This window comes from Argiope bruennichi, chromosome 8 (assembly GCF_947563725.1).
Source record: "Argiope bruennichi chromosome 8, qqArgBrue1.1, whole genome shotgun sequence".
NCBI lineage: Eukaryota > Metazoa > Arthropoda > Arachnida > Araneae > Araneidae > Argiope > Argiope bruennichi.
In genome coordinates, this window is record NC_079158.1 from 87,151,722 (window position 1) to 87,172,682 (window position 20,961).

The 20,961-nt window shown below is 27.3% G+C and overlaps 1 protein-coding gene across 1 annotated transcript; it reads right to left on the reverse strand.

The window, feature by feature from the left end:
- Window positions 1–1,578: 1,578 nt before the first annotated feature.
- On the reverse strand, window positions 1,579–3,297 carry LOC129981385 (speckle-type POZ protein B-like). Its single transcript, XM_056092215.1, has one exon. The coding sequence runs from the start codon at window positions 2,927–2,929 to the stop codon at window positions 1,871–1,873; it is 1,059 nt and encodes a 352-aa protein (XP_055948190.1). The 5' UTR covers window positions 2,930–3,297; the 3' UTR covers window positions 1,579–1,870.
- Between the last annotated feature and the right edge of the window lie 17,664 nt (window positions 3,298–20,961).

Below are 20,961 nucleotides of genomic sequence, written 5' to 3' on the forward strand. Positions count from 1 at the left end.
ATTATTCAATGTAGTTTTTATATCCTATCACTTTCATTTTATGAAAGTTGTATATTAGTTTTCATTTCCTGTAAATATTTTTGCCTTTTTGGAGTAATTCTGAAATATTTCTAAATATGTTTTTCAATCTTCAATTTTTCAAAGGATTGAGAGAATTTTCAGATTGCTTCATAATTGTATTAATGTTAAAATTGGTAGAAATATTGAATTATTAGCAAGAAGTCCTCAGAAAAAATAATTATTATAGATGTGAGTACTGTCTGCATGCAACTCTAGAAATTTTTTTAAAGCTACCAATTTGAGAAACCTTATTGAAAATTAACTTTCCTAACTGAAAGTTAAATCTTAATTTTTTAATTAACCATTGTAAATTTGTGATATATCTTTAAAAATTAATTTTATACCGATTTTATTCTTTATATATTATTGTAATTTTTTATTACTATATATATGAACATATGTGAAAATATTCAAATAGCTGTAGTCACTAATCCAATATCAATATTTTTTTCTTGGGCTTAATAAGTTGTCTAATATTTTTGCTACTTTAATTATGCTTCTTTTGACAATCTTTTTCTTTGATTCTTTAACGATAGTCCAGCTACGAAAGGTCAATAACAATATTTTTATTAATAACAATCTTTTTTCTAACAATTATAAGTGGCAATATTTTTCTCTATAACAATTTTTTTTTACGAAGATCTAAGTATACCATTATAAACAGATTCTGCTGTTATAAAACTATTTTATGTTTAAAGACAAGCAAAATACTTGCTGTTAATTTGGTAGTATCCTCCTTTTCCATTTTTAGCTAGTTAATAATTTAGCAATTTTTGATTATTCTACCAAATAGTTTTTCTTGCCTGATTAGTTACTATCTAAATATTCTAAACTTAAAAAAGCTTCCAATTGTATGTTAACAAATTTTCTTAATGAAAATATTGTTAAGAATTTTTGTTTTTATATACAAATACCAATTTTTTTTGTCACATTTTGTTAATTGTACTCTTGTTAAAAAATAATTAAATAGTATTATTTTAATTTCCTTATGATAAATTTATACTGATGCTATTCTTTATGCTGAACATATCTAAAAAAGCACAATTTAATATTACAACAGTTTCTTTTTAATAAATATAAATGCATCCGGTGTAAATATTTTTTATGATCTAATTTCTATCTGAATGAAAATGACTTGTTTCTTTATCCAAATGATAAACAAATTAGTGTTAATTAGCAGTCATTTAATTTTATGAAAATTCACATTAATTATTACACCAAGAACGATTTATATAAGTTCACATGCTTAGTAAATTATACTTATTTTTGCTCGCAATCTTTATTTTAATATTAAAGAGAAAATATAGGTATTTTCAATTTTTACGTGTGAAATTGTTGAATCGCTTGCATAAATTATTAACAAGTTCTCACAACATTCTTTTAAAAGTTTAAATTTAAGTAACACTTTCTTTTTGATTATACAATTTATTAAAAAATTTTCTTGATTCGAAAAGAAATTTTGATTTAGCTATGCATAAAGAAACACATATGAAATAACTTTTCTAAATTGTCTAATCATTTATTTTATGTAGGTCATTTTGAAATTTGTAAAAATAATAGAATATCTAACTAACATATATTTATAATATACTAACTCAGTATATAATTCACATCTATGTTTTTAGCATAGGAGGAATATATATATATACATATATATATTATATATATATGAAACAGGATAACTTTAGTAGGTGCTGTCAAGTCAAGTATTTCACAGCTCAAAGATTTGAGAATTCAGAAACTGCTTGGCACTGAAATACATCGTCATGTTTTTTTCTCATCATCTGCATGTTCAGCCATGTTTCATCTCCTAAGGTTTTTTTGAAAGGTGCTTAAACACCATATTTGCTAATTCAGAGAAATTTTTCATTAGCAACATCCATTCTTCTTTTTCTTGAATTTCTGGTGCATTTTTAGCAATGAATTCTATAGTAGTATATTTAAGGTCGTCATCAGAATGTTTGTGTCCCAGAAGAAGTATATTAATGGCATTGCTTATATCCAGGTTACACACCATGATTTTGTTGCACATTTTTTTCAAATCACATAATTCATATTTATCCGCAGCATAATAAAGTTCCTGCGCCATCTGAACATCAATATATCCAATTTCACCGGAATAAATATATTGCAACATTTCTTTGACAGCGTCTGCTTTAATATCCAGAATATTTATTTCCTTCGAATTTGCTCCCAGTTGAGATTTCATCATTGTTTTGAAAACAGCAGATCTTGCGCTTAAAATAGCTTTATGAGCAGGAAAATTTTTGCCATCTACTTTTAAAGTAACATCAGAAAAATGTCCTTCCAAAAGTAGTTGGTTCATGTCTTGAAACATTTTTAACTGTGATTTATTCATGTATGGGTCATTATCTTCTATTTCAACATTCATAATTGCTTTGTTTTCAAAGATTTCTAAGACACAATTCAAATTTAAAGTTCCATCGAGAAGAATTTTGTTTTTATCATCTAAAAGAAAATCTCTTCGACAAAATGCCATCCAGCCGAGATGAGATTCAATGCTTATTTTCTGTTTAATGCATTTTGCATTCAGTTCTCTGCTGTTACTGTCAAGTATTGCACATGAGAACTGGATAAGCATCTCATCGGTTGAATTCTTCTTTAAGTAAACAGACAAATAATCCTTCACTCTCTCATTGTAACCATGAGAATAGAGAATCAAGTTAAATGAGTTAGTTTTGTCCCCTACTTTTAAACCAAGAGCTGAACTAACTGTACTGGAACCAACTGCGGTTTTTGTTACAAGAATTTTAAAATTCTGAAGAGTCCATTTATATTCGAATTTATATGCTTTATAACAGCCATGATCCACTTGTGATTCCCTTACAACACTTACATTTTGACCCATTATTTAGGCTTGAAGTAGATATATGTATATATATATATTAAAATCAAGTAATTTCCTTTCTTACTAATGTAAGTTTAAAAAATAAGACTTACTTTACTACAGTAGTTCTTGTCAAAGAATTTGTTTCAGTGCAGGAAGCTGAAGAATAAAACATAACAGTTCATTCAGGATGTATGATACGGTTGTGAAGGTTTTAATGTATTCTAAAATAGTCTTTTTCTTATCTATGTATTGATAACTTCTTTTATCTTTGTCTCGGGGCTTCCCCGAATTTCAGTCTGTTTATCGTCTTTTATAAAAGGGAACAGGAGTTCGTCGTTTTTAGTTTAATGTTTGATTCATTAATTAATATTATGTATGTGCCTCTTAATTTTAGGTTCGATATCTCAGCTTCCATTATTTTTGGAGATGAAAATAAATGTGATGGTTTTATCTATTTAGATAGCTTGAATTGACGTCTTCATTTCATTTTTAACTGATAAAAATTGGTTGGTGGGAAAGTACCGTTTCGTTCTTGTTTAGTTATCAGTAAAAAAGATAAATAAAATTATTAAATATTTATGCTTGCGCATTTCGGTTTTTCTCCAAGTTTCGTTAAATCTAAGAAAAGTATAACTTGCCTTCATGAAAATACTTTATTCTGAACTTCTTTCCAAACATTGATCTTTTTATTTTTCTATACATTAAGAGAATTTATAACAATCATCAAACAATTCAAACCCAAAGTTTTGACGAATTTCCACGTGTCAGACCTCCCTAAATGCACAAAAAAAAAAAAAAAAAAAAAACGTTTTTGTTATGAGCACGATAATTCAAACATTTTGAGCTAGAAGGATGAAATTTGGTATATATTGGTATCCACAATATATATTCGTATAAAATTTGTCTGTTATGCATGTCAACGCAGTTATGTCAAAAACGCACTGATTTGTATAAATGTCAATGGTGTGATTGTATTTGTAGTTCTATATCAAATTTGTCAGGAAGAAAAAAGGCGCCCATAAATGGTCTTTGCACCGAAGTTATTGGCCTGTATAAATGTTTAGATGGTATCTGTCAAAGAAAAATGTGCCTGCCTACCTATATGCATACGAACACATGACACATAGATGCATGAAATTTGGCATACGATTTTATTATTAGAAATATGAGCATTAAAATTTTGAACTAAATCTGCCAATAGGAGGGCTATCTGCCATTTTTTCTATTCATGCTCATGCTAATGCGATAATTCAAAAATGAACGCTAGATAAATGAAACCGATTTTAGGGTTGAAAATTGACAACGAGCTGCATTATGTATGTATATGAGAATATCTAGGAAGAAAATATTCCCATTATTTAATTTTATTTGTTGATATGGTAGTTTGTTCAACTTAACACTGTATCATTTTTTTTACTACTTTGCTATTCATCTTTATTATTAGTATCGATGTATGTGTTTTGGCGTTCTACAGATCAGGTCGTTTGACCTACAGCTACAAAATCTGGCACACATATACCTTGTAGGGTAAAAATATGAATCTCGTAATGATTTAAAAAAAATAATTAAAATTTGAATTTTCTAAAAAGTAAGTTGAATTTTGGCGTTTGTCTGTGATGAGTTCCGAAAATATTATTGCACAAAAGTGAATTTCACACCGTTTCAAATTAAGTCAGCCATCTAACTCCCACCCACCACGAAGACGCACGGATTTAAACCATAAAAACTGAATGACCGGACCGCCGCAACAACAACATTGGTGGGAACTGTGGTTGAGTCCTAAGGGCCGTCACCGGCCACGGTACAACCCTCTCCGAAGGAAGTACGTCCCGTCATCGATGGGAGGAGTCAGATCCCCCACCTATTAGTGTACCTTCCAGGGTGGCGAGATCCAACCACCATGCCGGAAGCATCTCATCCTCATTTCGAGGTGCCCCCCCCCGGGGGGATACCGTTTCAAATAAAAAAAAAATGTCCCTTTAATGATATCAATTTAATAGTCGGGCGAACTTTTCCTCATATTTGGCAATTTTTCATTTTTCCTCCCTAATTTGTTGAAGTATATTCCATTATCCCCTGAAATTCAATAATTTTCATTGCTTTATCAAATTGTTTGATTTTTTTTTTTTTTTTAGTTGAACTAACTTTCCGTTTTTTAAAACAACTGTATAGGGGTATTTTGGGATGGACCTCGTAATTCTGAGTCGCTTTCAGATAATAAGAATGGCATCTTGCATCCCTTGTCCGAAATTCCGCACCATAGCATGTGAAGGTCATTTGGCCTGAACGGAGTTAACTTGCATCAGACGCTTACACTGCGATTCTACGGTGAAATTTGGTCTCGAATCTTGTTTTTTCTATATCTGGAAGCTAAAGAAGAAGGATTCTGTTTAATATCTATAGTTTAAAAAATGAAGTTACATTATCGCGAAATGTATATGAACAGATGAAGCGGTCATTATGTTTTTAATAGAGCTATAATTTTATAGGGGCTGTCTCCATTAGAAAGGTTTATATATGCAATAAACAGAAAATAAGTAAGGCAAAATAACACGGCTTTAATGACAGACTATAGAATCATGGGCATGAAGTTATAAGGAAAAAAGTGATTAAGTACAATATATTACTCTTAAGAAATCTGTTTTATTACTTTTGTCTATCTGGTTACGATATTTACTACTTTTATCTTATTTCTTACACAATTTAATCCATTTTGCTATTAAATTTTTCAATTTCAAACGCAAATCTTAGTTATATATTATTCACGTCCGTGTTAAAAGCAGTCTTGTTTCACTTATTCACAATCCTTCATTTTGTGCAGTGCAGCCGGTTTCTCTGATTAAGAAGGGATGATACGTAATTTTCGTCTAATCTTCTTAATCCCAAACGCTGTATTAACCACTGAGCTCCTTTTATGACCAAATAGATTTAGTAAATAATTTAATTACCTCACCGCATGATCGACCGCACCACAGGAAAATGGAAACTCCGTTATCGTCATTTGGGACTATGAAACTAAGGATTACCTCGTCGTGATTGAGGATTACCTAGTAATGAGATCTCTACCACAATTATCGTTAATGGCATATTAGTAGTAATCTGTAAGACCATTGTCGTTACCTCTCGTGTATCTCATCCTATTGTGGCTCTTCGAGAATTGAGGACAATAAAAAGTTTAACGATGAATGGACGTAATTGCTCTGATAAGCATTTTCAGTTAAGAGATATAAAATAAGCTGTATTAGTGTTAAATGTGCTGTGTTAATATCGAGTAAGAAAGTAATTAAGGTCTCTTAAGTCTGTTTTTATAATATCTTGGAAAAGACGAAGTAAAAATTATAGGGATATTTTTTGCTAGGTATTAACTAATTCATCCAAATAAAATATTCAGTTCGTAGTTTCAACTTTCTTGAAATTAATTATTTTAATTTTGCCGCACTTGTGCATTTTTTAATACCTTTTTGTATCTGTTTCAAACGGCCCTGAGTTCGAAATTTGGTCTGGTTTCAAACCAATTTTGCAGATTTATCAACTTTTGAACGAAATGCAATCAGAGGAAGACTGGCTGTCCGAATCTAAATTAACGTAATAATTATAAATCGGAGAGAGATCAACGAATTAAATTTGCATTCTCATTTAACCTCTCAAATGCAGATATCAAATTTGGAATCAAATTAGTTAAGCAGTTGATCCTCTGTTGATGTATACTTTCATAAGTATATAAACACGATTACTGAAATGCTCAATAACTTAAACACATGAAATTTGATATGTACTTTTATGATTACACTTCTTTTTCTGTGTCAAATTTTGGTTTCACTTCATCGGAATATCCAAAATTGATATTAAGAGCTTAGTAATATACTCCAGCAATAATCACCAAAAAAAGTCTCCACAGATCACATAGTAACTGGCTCTTCTTTAATTATTTTCCATCAGTGGCATTCGGTTAATATATATTTATTAGAGAATATATGAGAAAGCTTCGGGCAGACCTCTCCCATTGGTTAATATATCACTTTTTTTTATTTAAATTTCAGCAGAAATTATTATATATCTTGTTAAAGACAAAATTTGTAAAATGTTTATTCCGGTTTAAATAAGCATGGACATTTAGTATTTATTAAAAATGAGATCATAATGCCTTCATAACAACGGATTAACTGTGTGTATATACTTGCTTGTAGTGTTTGAGTGATTCAAAATCTAATTCCACCTTATGTCCACTGTATATAGTTTAACGATTATTGAAATTTTCTCTCTTCTCAAACGCACTGGATAGCAAAATCTGTTTTTATAATCATATCGCCGTTTTCAATATATTTCGGTGATTTTGTGCAGATATCTATTCCATTTTAATAAATATTATAAGTGATGGTTGAAATAATAGTTTATTCCATTTAAATAACATTATGATAGATAAGATCAAGATTAAAGTGTAGTCTTTAAATAAAAAGAGTGAAAAAATAATTACATTACGATGTTAATATTAACTGCATTTATTAATGGATATACGTATAATTCAAATTCCTAACAACTGTATGAATATTTTTAAAAATTCATTTTGAATTATTTTCTGCTTTTAAAATAAGTATAACTGCTTATTTTAACCATCATTTTTATGAAATGCCTTTATAATACAAACCAAGCAAATATATTATATCCATAATTACGTTTACGTGCATGTGAGGCAACAGACCGACAACCTTTTGACGGAATTGATACATAACATGATAAAAATCTGCACTTTGGGAGTTAAGCCTGTATTGGAGGCTGAACCAAATTTTATTTAATTAATTCTTTCCGCTTTGTAATCAATGAACTCACTTGTACTTGGGCAGCCTGTTAGATAGATTTTCTCTAATTAGATTTCCTTCAAAATTTGACAGCATTTTACAAATTCAGTGCAAATTGTATCTGTCTAGCTCAAAGCATTTTTGAATTCTGTGTTCACAAACAGGCAGATATAATTGAAAAAATTATTTTTTAGACGTGGCGATTCATCAAAAATTGCAAGTTCGATTTTTTTGACGATTATAATACTTTTTATAAGAACGCTTTACAATCAACATGAGTGATTCATAAAAGATAATTTAATTTGCATTTAATTTAAAATTTGAACCATTGATCGTTGAAGATCGAATATGAAATTTCAAATTCAATCAGATAAGAATGGAACATTTTAATTATTACATGCCTACCCCCGCCCCTCCAAACTTCTTAATTACATCAATCCTAAAACAATAAATATTTGGACCACACGCAGTAAGAAAATTGAAATTTGAGTATAACAAAACAAGAATATTCTAATAATTAAATGAGTGCAGTTATGCCATTAGGCATTAGCTGCAGTGTACCTCTTATAAAAACAAAACAATTTGCATAAAGAATTACTGAAAATGTTCATTGCTTCAGAGCTACAAAATTAATTACTCCATTCTAAACAGTTTATTGAGCAATCCATAAAGTTAATTTTGTTTAATATTCTATTTAATTTTTAGTATAATTTAAAATATCGTAATCTAAATTTACTGAATATAAAATCAGCAAATTAACTTGTACAAGACAGAAAGATAAGCGCCTTTACCAGAGGATGCTAAATATAAAATTAATTAATTTCATTATTTTGTTTCTATTATAAAATTACATAATCTATATTTTTTTAAGTTTAAATGGCTTCAATCAAATGTAACAACACAAAGGATATAGTTTCTGAAACTTGGGAGCCAACTCAAGGTAAAATTTTCAAAACAAAATGAAATAATTTTATGATTAAATGCCCATCTGTGAAAAGGAACTCTCTCTAACAAAGGTAGGACACGAGGTTAAAAATTCTAATCGGGATGAGATTTAGTGTAATGGTAGTATATATTTAGAATGTTCATTCACGAAAATATTAAAGCGCGATGGCCAGTCAATTTCAAGAAAATGGCCCTCAAACTTTCTGCATAGCTTATATATTAATAATGATTCATCGCTGGGGAGGTGCGAATAGCATAATGGTTAAGACATTGACGTAATAAACTGGCGACCCCAGTTCCATCCTGAGCTGGTATTTTTTGCTTTAAAAAAACAAAAACATTTCTAATTTATTTCAAATTAATTTAACATTGTTCAAACAGTTTTAATTAACCTATTTTCATTTTTTATATAAAAATAAATATTTATTCTCCTAATTCTTGGATTATAATTTAATTTGTAGAAGAAACCTAATTATATTTATGAATGCATTTTTTTAAATATTCAAAATTATTTAAATTAACATTTTAAAGATAATTTCAATTAATGTGATATTAATTTTTATATGGAAAAATAAATGTATTTTCTCTTAATTTTATTTTTAAAAAATTATAATTCAGGTATTAAGATATGAACGCGTTTTTCTTTAAAAAAATTATTTAAATAAAATTACAGACAGTTTTAATTAATATGTAACTATTTAATCAATCAAAAATGAATATTTTAAAAATAAATCTCCCATAAAAATAAATATTCATTCACATAATACTTGAATTATAATCTTACTTTAAGCAGGAAAAATAATTTCATATATAACTTAAATGACGATAAATGTTAATTAATGAATTGATATCATAAAAAATATTTCATTAATTTTTTATTACATACAAGTGACAGAATTGTAATTATAAAAACATTTCAAGCAAGATAGATATTTTTTAACATCTTGCAAAATTCATAAATAATGATTATCCACAAGAGAAAACTTTAAAAGAATGGATAAAAAAACAAATTTCATTTCCGCTCAAAAAATATTTGTTTTTCTTCAGAAAATCAGGCAGCGCACAAAGCATATCGTATGTTATTATTTTTGAACCATCTGCCTATGCATTCCATAAATTAACACCTGCTTTCTACTTTTTCTTTTCGATTATTAACATTTTGAATGTTTACGGATATAATTTTATTTATTTCAGCTGCTCTCTTTAATTCCCGATCCAAATGCAGCTTCTTTGAGTTATTATAAATAATTTATCTTTATTAAATTTAACGCTTTTAATGATTTTAAGATAAAAAATAGTTATTTTGAAATATTTTTATAGTTAAAATTATATTTATAATTATTTTAACACTTGAAAAATAAATTTTAGTTATAATTCATGCAATTTATAACATGCAAATAATATTAGTTTTATAATGTTGTATTTGTTTACATTTACATTAAGCTGCTATTTCAATTTTTCCAATTTTTGGCATAAGATTTCAGAAGAGGAAAGTGCATGAATTATAACTTTAAAAAAGATATGAGGGGCTTTGGTATTTGTCAAGGATGATATTTTCTGTAGGTTCATCTTTGAGTTTAACTACATCCGATGGATTCAATCATTTAAATTATTAATTTCATAGTGATAAAAATAAAATTTTTAAAGCTAATTTACATACTGTTAAAAGGAATAAACTTATATTTGAATCAAGTGTCAAAATAATCGGAATAAAAAAATAATAATACTTACAATAATAAACAAATATATTTTAACAATGTGTTTCACTTTGCGATCATTTTTAAATTTTATCATCCTTAAATTTGTTCTAATCAATGCATTAAATATTTCGTAAAAATTCATAGATACCTGATGCTCACCCTTTTCATCTTATTGAATATAAAAATTCGAATTATAATTCGAAAAAAAGAAAGAAAGAAAAACGTATTAAATTTATTATCAGTGGTATGTCAATTCAACTATAAGAAATATGAACCTTCTGTCTTAGTATATTAGGTTACAGAGCAAAGAAATAATTTTAAAGCTGATTTCATTGAAAAATATAGAAAATAATTTAATATAATCAAAGAGAATTAAATTAAAATTCAACAGTGAAATACCACACATTTTATCGTAACAGTGAAAAAAAAAAAAAAGCCTGACTATAATTGTGAATAAATTTCTTTTATTCATATTTTTATATTCGAACAGTGAAAAAAAAAGCCTGACTATAATTGTGAATAAATTTCTTTTATTCATATGTTTATATTCGATAAATAATTAATCATTATCAATCTTAATTTTTATCATCCATGATCTTATACACTTTTAGCTATTAAATGTTGGACGAAAATTCATAGACATATTCTATTCCTATTCTTTATCTTGGCTTGTATAGGAATTCGAATCGCATCGTAACTTGAAAGAAAAAGCAGAAACTTACGCATCACGATACATCATTCCAGCTCCGGAAATAGCTTAAAGACCTAGGAAAAGCGGATAATAAATAGTCATTTCCTTTAAATCAAAGAGCATCAAAAAATGTTCTCAAAGTCCGCTGCTGCGGTGAAATATTGGTGTTCAGAATACACGGTAATCGATACCAAACAGGAGACTTGGCATCCACAAAGTAAATACGGAGACTATTGAAAAGCCAATTCTCCTCTACTTGGGAGGCATAAAGCTTTCAAATGGTATGTTTACATCCATCGACTAACTTGAAATATGCGAGTAGTGTAATGCGATATGGTTAGAGGGGACAAATCCATATTTGAAGAGACTGGCGAGTTCTTAGGTTGAGCCCCGTAAATTATGCATAGGCTATCGGAAGGTTGATAATGCCTTCTGTGAAGAGCTTGATGGGAATATGGCAGGGGATGAAAAATGAATCTCGGAAATTCTAGGATACTCTTGAGATTTCTGGAAATGTATTCTTTTGTTGGATGTATAATCTTCACTCTTATCGTAATATGACAAGGTATTTTGCTAAAAGAGATACAAAATGGAGAAGCATATCATGAATTTTATGAAAGAAGACTATTGAATGAAATATGTTTCAAATATCAGTGATATAATCTGAATACTTCTTTTACTGAAAAAAATGTTTATCATCGAATTTCTAAAGATTTTAGTCGAATAGTTTGAAGTTCTTAAAAATGAGCTTTTAATAGAGATAAATCGTGTTTTCCAATATGAAAAAAATAACAACAACAACAAAAAAAAAAAAGAATAAAAAAAAAAAAAAGAAGAAGAAGAAGAAATGAAAAAAGAAAAGAAAAAAATAAGTAGATATTTTACTTACTGAATTTTGCGCAAATATATAAGTAGGTATAACTTTTAGAATCGAATTTGAACAAAAGAGAAAACCAAATACTTTCTTGGTGTGTTAAAACTGAAATAAAAATCAAATTAATGATAATCAATTTGATGTCCCAACCATTGGACAAACGTATGCTATACAAATATATAAATGAACGTTATGACGTAATGCGTATGCACCTGTAGCATTGTACATAGTGTTTATATTTTGAACAATAAAATGAATGTGTAGAATTGAGTTGCTCTTAAATCAATAATTCTATAAGAAATTAACATAAAAAATGAGGTATTTTCTAATTTGACTGTAATAATGAGGAAAAAAAAAATAAGATTTCTATCTCATACAGAAACTTTTTTCAGTATTCAGCTTAACAATCCTAATCAATTAAAGGGATGAATTACGTATATTGGAACAAGTTTTCATCAAGCTGGACATATTTTGTTCTTTTAGATTATTGAAAAGTCAATATAGTAGTTTTAAATACTCAATAGTCTGAAGAAATTTCCAATTTATTGATGTATTTATTAAATAGTTTAAAATACATTTAGATTAGTTTCAATTAAAGTCCTGAAATTAATTCAATAAGGTAAATGTTCTTCTAAAATTGTTATTAAATATATATATTTCGATATAAATTCTGAATGACTTAAAAGTTTCATAAAATTTTAAAATTAATTGAAAAAATAATAGTTAATCTTCTATTGTATATTCTAAACCATGAAAAAAAAACAATAAAAAATATCGAGCAAAAAACCATAAAAAATATAGAACAATAATAAACATAAAATATAACCATAAAAAATAAAGAGCAAAAATATTTACTTTATTTTTGAATAGCAAAATAACTATTTTACCGTCACGAACAATATTTATATGATGCACAATAAATATAAATAAAAAAAAATAAATGAATGAAATATACCATCGCAAATTTCAAGTCAGCATGTGAGAATATTATTAATTTTTAAGTCATTATTTGTCTTAATTAATTTAAGTCATTAACCAGTTTAAACCGGTTTGAAACAATCATCACGAGACATTCTCTCTCTCTCTCTCTATATATATATATATATATAATGATAATTTTTTTAAACTTTCATATTCAATTTTTCTAGCTGGCAAAGTCTTGGAACTTGACCGATTTTGAGATAAAATAACAGCTATGATGTCGTAGTTCTACGTCAACCTTTTGAAAACGCATCTGCTGTCAAAGAAGTATATGTAGTAATAAAACAATATTGATAAAAGCAGATAAACCTTTTAAAAACGCATCTGCTTTCAAAGAAGCATACATAATTATAATGCAATACTGGTAAAAGCAGGTAAAAAATATATGCGATTAAAAGATGATGATGAAAATTGCCATTTATGCTTTATTCATTGCCTACGCGATCTCGAACTTCAATATTCATTGCCTATGCGATTTCAAGCTTCAAAAACCCCTAACCAAAACAACATCATGTTCCGACATGATAAAATTGAATCAGTATCAATTACTCTTATTGTGTTCGCATCAACGGGCTCTATTCTGAAAATTTAATATCAAAGTCGCTTGATATTTTATTATGAAGATAAAACTTGAATTCTTCTTTAGTTTATAAGCTCTCTTACATACATGCGAAGCATCTCTGCATGTATAGAAATGAACTACTGGTCAAACTATAGTAATTTTAAGACAGTATTACACAATAATATAGAATCTTAAAAATACAACAACCAGCTGATTTTCGCGACCAAATTGGTGACTTTTTAGAATGTTAAATAATTAATAAAACAAAGTGTATTTTTTTAAATCATCATCTTATTTGATACAACTGATAAATATGAATACAATTTAATTAAAAATTTTTATACATTACGAAATAAACGCGAAAGTGAAAATTATAATAAGGGTTTAAAAGTACGTGATTGAATTTTTTGATGGATGTGCTCGAATTCCTTCATAATATTAGAAAACCTTGTTACAGATTGTGAATCGAATTAAAAAATATTATTGAAGTTAAAAAAAAGATGGAATAATTAAAAAAGTCTTTTTCTCTCTTTTTTTAAGGTAATAAAAAGATTATTTTTGTAACATAATAATTTTGAAAGAAAAGGACATCAACAGCGATTATCCATCTGGCGATGGTTAAGCCTAATTTTGCGCTCGATTAAACTTTCTGTTAGAACATATTTCTCTTTTTATATCTGTTTTTCCTCTAATTAAATGTGTTTTTTCGGTAACACTGTGAACTCTCTCTTAAACACCTTTGGTTATATTTTGCAGCTCATTAATTGTCTAATTGAAGCTCTCAGTTCAATAAAGCAGTTTTAAATTTGTAAGATGTTTTATTTATATTTTACTGTATTCATATATATATATATATATATATATATATATATATATTCGATGCTTTTCAAATTATTAATATTATTATATCAATGATAATAATTTGAAAAATAGTTTTAGTTTGCAACAATATTTGCTTTCAAAGTAATAATTCGTTATCTCATCAAGTATATAGTCAAGCTTTTTTTTTGAATGTTTTGAATGTTAAAAATAGAAATACTAAAATTGTGGTTAAGTTTTTCTTGTAATAATTAAAATTGTTATTTGTTGTTATTATTATAATTTAGTAGTTATGAAATCTTAACTATTAGCGTGTGAATCCCATCATCAAACATGAACGGTTGCAGTAATTATTTGGCCCAACCTTTTAAGAGACAAGTTTGTAGCATTTTATTCTGGTTCATGTTGAATATCTGAACGGATGAAGTTACCTAATATATCTGGAGAAATTTAGAAAGAAACTCAGAAATATTAATATTTTTAAAATTAGCTGAGCAGTTAGATTATATTTGTTGTCATGTTTTTCACATGACTTAAATGACTTTTACACTGGCTCTCTAGAAATTTCTGTCAATGTCATAGATATAATATGGATGTATGTTTTTCTCAAACTCGAGTTAAAATTTTATAAACAATGCCTATAAAAATAATAAATTCGCAAAGTGTTATGATTTATGCATTAGAGAAATTTAATCAATTCAAAAAAGTTATTAAAAATAATTACAAGTTCTGAAAATGAATTTCTATTCGCATTGTGCCATCACCAGCATTTTGATAGCCGAATTATTGTTTCAGATTTATTAAAGCATTCATGCGATTTATTACTTAGAAATCCAAAATTAATACTTGGGCGCCACATCATATGCTGCTTATTGGTTTTACTGAATACTGATTAATATAGTTCTTTGAATTATAATATAAAAATTTCAAAATCAATAACAACTATATTACTGTACAGTTAAAATTTTTTAAATCAATCGTTTAATTCATTTTGTTAATGCTATAAACTAATAAAAATGATGAACATACTTTCTCGCCGTATTTCTGAAAATAACCGAAAAAGTAAAAGATATGGTAGAACTGAACCAAGGGTAGTATTTTTCTTAGTTAAGAACTTCGGCTTTTTCGCTATGCTTGGAGGTAAATAAAATAAAGGCAATATCTGCTAGCATGAGTCTTCTTTTTGGCCCTTTTATGGCCAACGAGAGGTTCGGGTAGACAAATAATTTCTTTTTCTTGTTCTCTCATCAATTAACGGCCACGAAATCCCACGTTTAGGCTTGCAATAGTAAGCTTTTTAGTGGTCATAAATTGGATACAGGGACTGCTACCCATGGCTCAAGAACTTCACGTTCCAAAAAGAACTCTCGAAACCCTGTGTTTTTTTGCAAGATCAAGTACCAGAAGATAAAACGTGCTTTGAAGACTTCCTTCAACTTTTCTTCATTTTGTAAAGTGTAATTACTTTTAGATTTTTGTATTTTTTTACTTTAAATAAATTTGTCTTTTCTTTCCAGTAGATAGCTGGAAGAATTAGAATAGAAGAATTAGAATAGTAGAATTCTAGTATATTTCTAAGTTTTTCCGTCTTCAACATAAATATGTAATAACATGATAAACAGAACAATACACATTTTTTTAATAAAGTGCGACTCAGTCGGCATATTTTTACCTACTGTTTCTCATATAAAGCAACGATAAAATGGTTAGAGAAATAAGTTGTTTGATTTTACACAAACATTTATAATTTACTGCAAAATTTAGGCTTAAAGAATATTTTTTAAAATATTTAATGCGTAGAAGGAAATATATAAAACAAATTGATCTTCTACTTTAGTATTAAAATCCAAGTTCATATTTGTATAAAAAGTTCTTGAAAAACATTCTTAGAAAGAATAATTTATGCATCTTCCCTTTTTTAATTTCTGTATAAGTTTTTGAGGCGGGTAAAACACTATTTAAAAATAGTTGTTTTAACATTGTCTTTTATATGTAGTCTGTTTGCAAAAACAGTATAATGTTTCCAAAAAGATCCTCATCAGAGTTAAAGCATTTTCATTGTATGCTGAAATAAGTAATGTAATTCATCTTTCATTACATAGATATTTAGTTATATGTACTTTTTCATTATTTGGCAATATATAGCGTATCTCTCACTAAGCACAATGGCTACATTTTACCTGCATGTTTCTTCTACAATTTTTTCATTATCAAAAGGAAATTGCTTCTTTTCTGAAACATTTTTCTTGAAATTCATATTTCGGAAATAATAATAATTGGACATAAAAATTTTAACCTGCCGTGAATTCAAAATAAAAAGAAATAAATAAGAAGTTTATGATAGCTTTGTTTGAAACTTTTTGCAATTTTATCAAAATTTCGTTGCATTCATTTTATAAGCATTGCTCATGGTGTTTTTAAAGAATAAATGTATTATGCTAAACTCATGATCACATCAAGAACTGATTTTGAGTTGGTTCTCTAGCTCAGTTCTTTTAAAAAATAAAGCCTTATTAAATAAGTAAATTATGTTTCATTTCTTTAAAAAAATGCAGAAAAATATCATGCATTTACTTGAAGTAAATAGCATTCTCTCTATATAGCAATATTGACATTAAATAAGAAAAATAATTTTAATTAATTTTAGAGATCACTCCTAAGTTTCAGTTTCCATTTTTGATAAATTATAATTTCATAACAAATAAAAATCATTCACATTGCTTTTTATTTTCAATATCTATTTTTTTATTAAAGCATTTATGGAACTGAGAACTTTCTTTCAAAATTGTTAAATTAATCACTTGATTTCAAACACAAAAAAGCATATTATCTTCTATGATGTGTGGTTATCTGGCATCTTAGAATTTAAAATCTGTAGCTGTAACTGCCCCTTGTGAAACTACAATCACGTGAAACATATTGCTGATAAAAAACTCCTTCCTCAATTAGATTTTAGGAGAGTCCGTTTTGAAGTTAACGTTTTAACATTTTCTCATTTTTAAACGTCGTTTTCTTATTACTTTTTACATTGCTGTACTGAGCATTTGGCTTCCTGGTCATGTTCTGTTTTAATCAAGAATTTTTAAAGGAATTTGAAAATTAATGCTTTTGCTCAACAGAAGAATTAACATGTTATCGTTTTGGTTTTTCTCAAAAAGAATAAATGTCATTTTAAAAGAATCCATCCTCTGCTCAGTTATTAAAATTATATTATAATACCCATCGATCTGTCCGGCTGTCTATCCATCCGTTAGTCCATTTACATACACACACACACATATGACAAATAATATTCAAAGAAAGGAGAAAACGTCAGAAAAATACAGTAATAAAAACAACTCAAAGTAAAAACCGAAAGTGTATTGGAATAAAGAAGAAGAATGCTTAAAGAAAAAATATATATATAAAAAGAAGCAAATAATAATAATAATAAAACATTAGCAGCAGGAATGCACAAAATACTGCAACTCAAGGAACACTGCCAAAGAAATCATTAAACAAAAATAAAAGTAAATATAAACTGTAAAAAAAATCAAGGCAGTCAACGTTTTAATTGTTTATCAGGTACGAATTATAACTTTTTAGGTAAAGACAATATTTTTCCACTTAATTAAACTATATACAGATAATGCAATTTTTTCCTTTAGTGGTCCACATAGGTGTCTTTCTCTGATGAGCAATTAATGCATAGACCGTCTTCATTTTTTTTTGAAACGGGAATTCTTTAACAATATCTTTAATTGTCCATGATGTTACGGAAATAGTACAATTTTGTATCCAGTATTGAGATTTCTTTACAAAAGTCATGGCCAAATTATGGCTTCTGGTAAATTATGAAACAAAGTTTATATATATATATATATATATATATTTTGAGAAACTAAATTATTTCTCAAAAAAACAAAACAAAAACATTCAGAAATCAATATTTGCAGAACAATGAAATAACATTGTAATGATGAAATTTCAATAATTTATATTTGAAATAAACACTTATTTTTTCTTATTATTGCATTTGTATAGAAATGCTCCAACTAGTTCTATTGGCCCAAACCATATATTACTTAATTTTAAAAATTAGTGAGCTGTTGCAAATTATATCGCAGATATAGAAGGAACGAAATTGAAAACAGACCCCAGCAGGCAAATATAAATAATGGATTTCATAAAATACAACATAATTTCTTATAACTAATGGAGCTAAAATTTTTCAAAATGCAGAAAGTTTGAATGTTTCTACGTAACTTTCAAACGATAAAGTTGGATAATTAAAGTTCATTTATTAAAGACTTGTCAGCTTTTATTCTATTAAGTGAAATAAAGGATATGTTTTGGTAAACTAATTATTATTGAGCTTACACAGATAAAAATGAACCATATTTCTCAAAACTCCCTATTATATTTGATTGTTAAATTTTTGCGATGCATAAATTATAAGATTCCTTGTAAAAATAAATAATAATAACACATATCCTTTCTTTGCTCCTCTAATAAAAAAATCGGCACATGTGAAGAGCATTTTCACAACATGTGTGATATTTAATGCAATAATAACACATTTAATTTAATTGGTGTAAACTATATTTCAAAATTTATTGTAGTTTAACAATTTATCAGCTTGAAGTTTTTGAGATAAAATATTACACGCTGCACACATCAATAACTCATCCACAATATTCAACCTTGTCTTTTCATCGAAGATTTTTACAAAATCTACGTCTTGTACTTCTTAAATTTCATTTGCATTCTTTAGATATAGATCCAATAGTAGTATAATTGAGATCGTTATGGGAATACTTAGGCCTAGGAAGAAATACTTCAACTAAATTACTTATATCCAGATTTTTCACCAATATTTTACTGCATGTATGTTTTAAATGGTATAATTCATATTTATAAGCAGCATAATATAGGTATTGGGCTTTTTGAATATCAATGACTCCAGAGTAAACATAAAGCAACAATTTTTCTAGAAAAATATATTTTCTTTGAATTTACATCCATTTGCGATTCTATCATTCTTCTAAAATCCGTAGACTTTGCCCTTAAAACAGCTTTATGAATAGGAAAATTTATACGGTATTCTTTAAAAGCAGCATGGGAGAAATGTTCTTTCGATAGTAAACGATGCCTATCTGTAGACCTTTTTGATAGCGATATATTGGATTTTTTTTTCTTTTATTGTCAAATACTGCAAAGGTGAATTCGATTAATAACTCGTGGGTGTCATTTCTCCTTATGTATCCAGATATATAATTCTTCCTTCTTTCACTGTATCAATGATGATATAATGCTAAAATGAATCCATTATTTTTAAAAAAAATCTAGATTACAATAAAAAGATTTACTGCTTGGGCTAGAACCAACTGACTTTTTTTGTTGCTAGATTTTTGAAATTCAAAATAGTCCCTTAAATTCGAATTTATATGCTTTATAACCATAATGCTGTACCTCCATAGTGCTTATATCAGAACCTGTTGTTTATATTTAAAATTGAGTATTTTAAAAATAAGTAATAGTTCAGTTTTCTTCACTCAAAATCAATTTCAACAATAACACTTACTTGCTGACAGCTGCATCTTAAGACAAATTTTTCCCGAGATTATCTGCTGCTAAGGAATAAAACAAAAGAGTTCCAATAGAAATTGCGATACAGTCCTACTTACTGAAATTGTTTTTCTGTTATCTTCGTATAGATAAATTGTTTTATCTCTACTCCTGATTCGATAAATTTCTGTGCTACTGTTTTTGCTGTTGTAATTAATATATCTTCTTTTACCAATTCTTTGCTAGAAGAAGATATATAAAGATAAACAATCTGTGTAATTTTTGTAAGTATTTTTTAGCTAAGAAAAAAGATAAGTTTGCTTGTTCAATAGTTTCATATTTGGTATTTTATCAGTCATTGTTTTAATCAAATATGAGTAGAATTGGTGTTTATCTATTCCAGTTAATATCCAGATATGTTTCTATTTCCTTTTTATTGATAAAATTTCCGGAAGGAAAAATCATAAATAATTTGAAACTCATTAATATGTAATAGTTGTCATTTTTGACTTTAACTTTTATATAATTTTAATTTTGTCTTTTACTTTATATTTTTTTATTTCTCTTAATCCAAAGATAGGCTTAATTTTATTACACAAAAAATATGATAAGACTAGTAAACACATTTTAAATTTAAAATAATTATAAATGTTTACTAATAAAAAGATTAAATGCAAAAGAATTCATGAACAATTGGCCTTTATTTTGCGCAAAATTTATAATTTTACTGCTAATCCAGACACCAAAAATTTTACAGGACTCGCATATAATTTTTTTTTTACTGCTAACTCTAGTTCTATAAACTTTAAAAAAATTTTCTTGAAAGCAAAAATTTACTTTCTATTTATGTTTATTTAATTGAAAATCTACGTTTTTGACAAGAATATCCTAACTTTTTGCACATTCCTGGAAACACAAATGTTTTTTAATTTATCTAAATCACTTTAAGTTATATATGTGTCCACAGTAATAGTTTTTATCGACTTAAAATCGTTAAATTAAAAATTTTTTTTTTCATTACATACCTACAATATAAACGTTAAAATACCGAAATGGAATTAGAATGGAAAATAATTTTTTTATATTAAACACGTATCAAAACTTCTATTTAAAAAAATGTATATTTTATCTACTT

What these genes read in the sequence shown, in the direction of transcription:
- LOC129981385 (XM_056092215.1), bottom strand. Translation starts at nt 2,929, where the DNA reads ATGGGTCAAAATGTAAGTGTTGTAAGGGAATCACAAGTGGATCATGGC.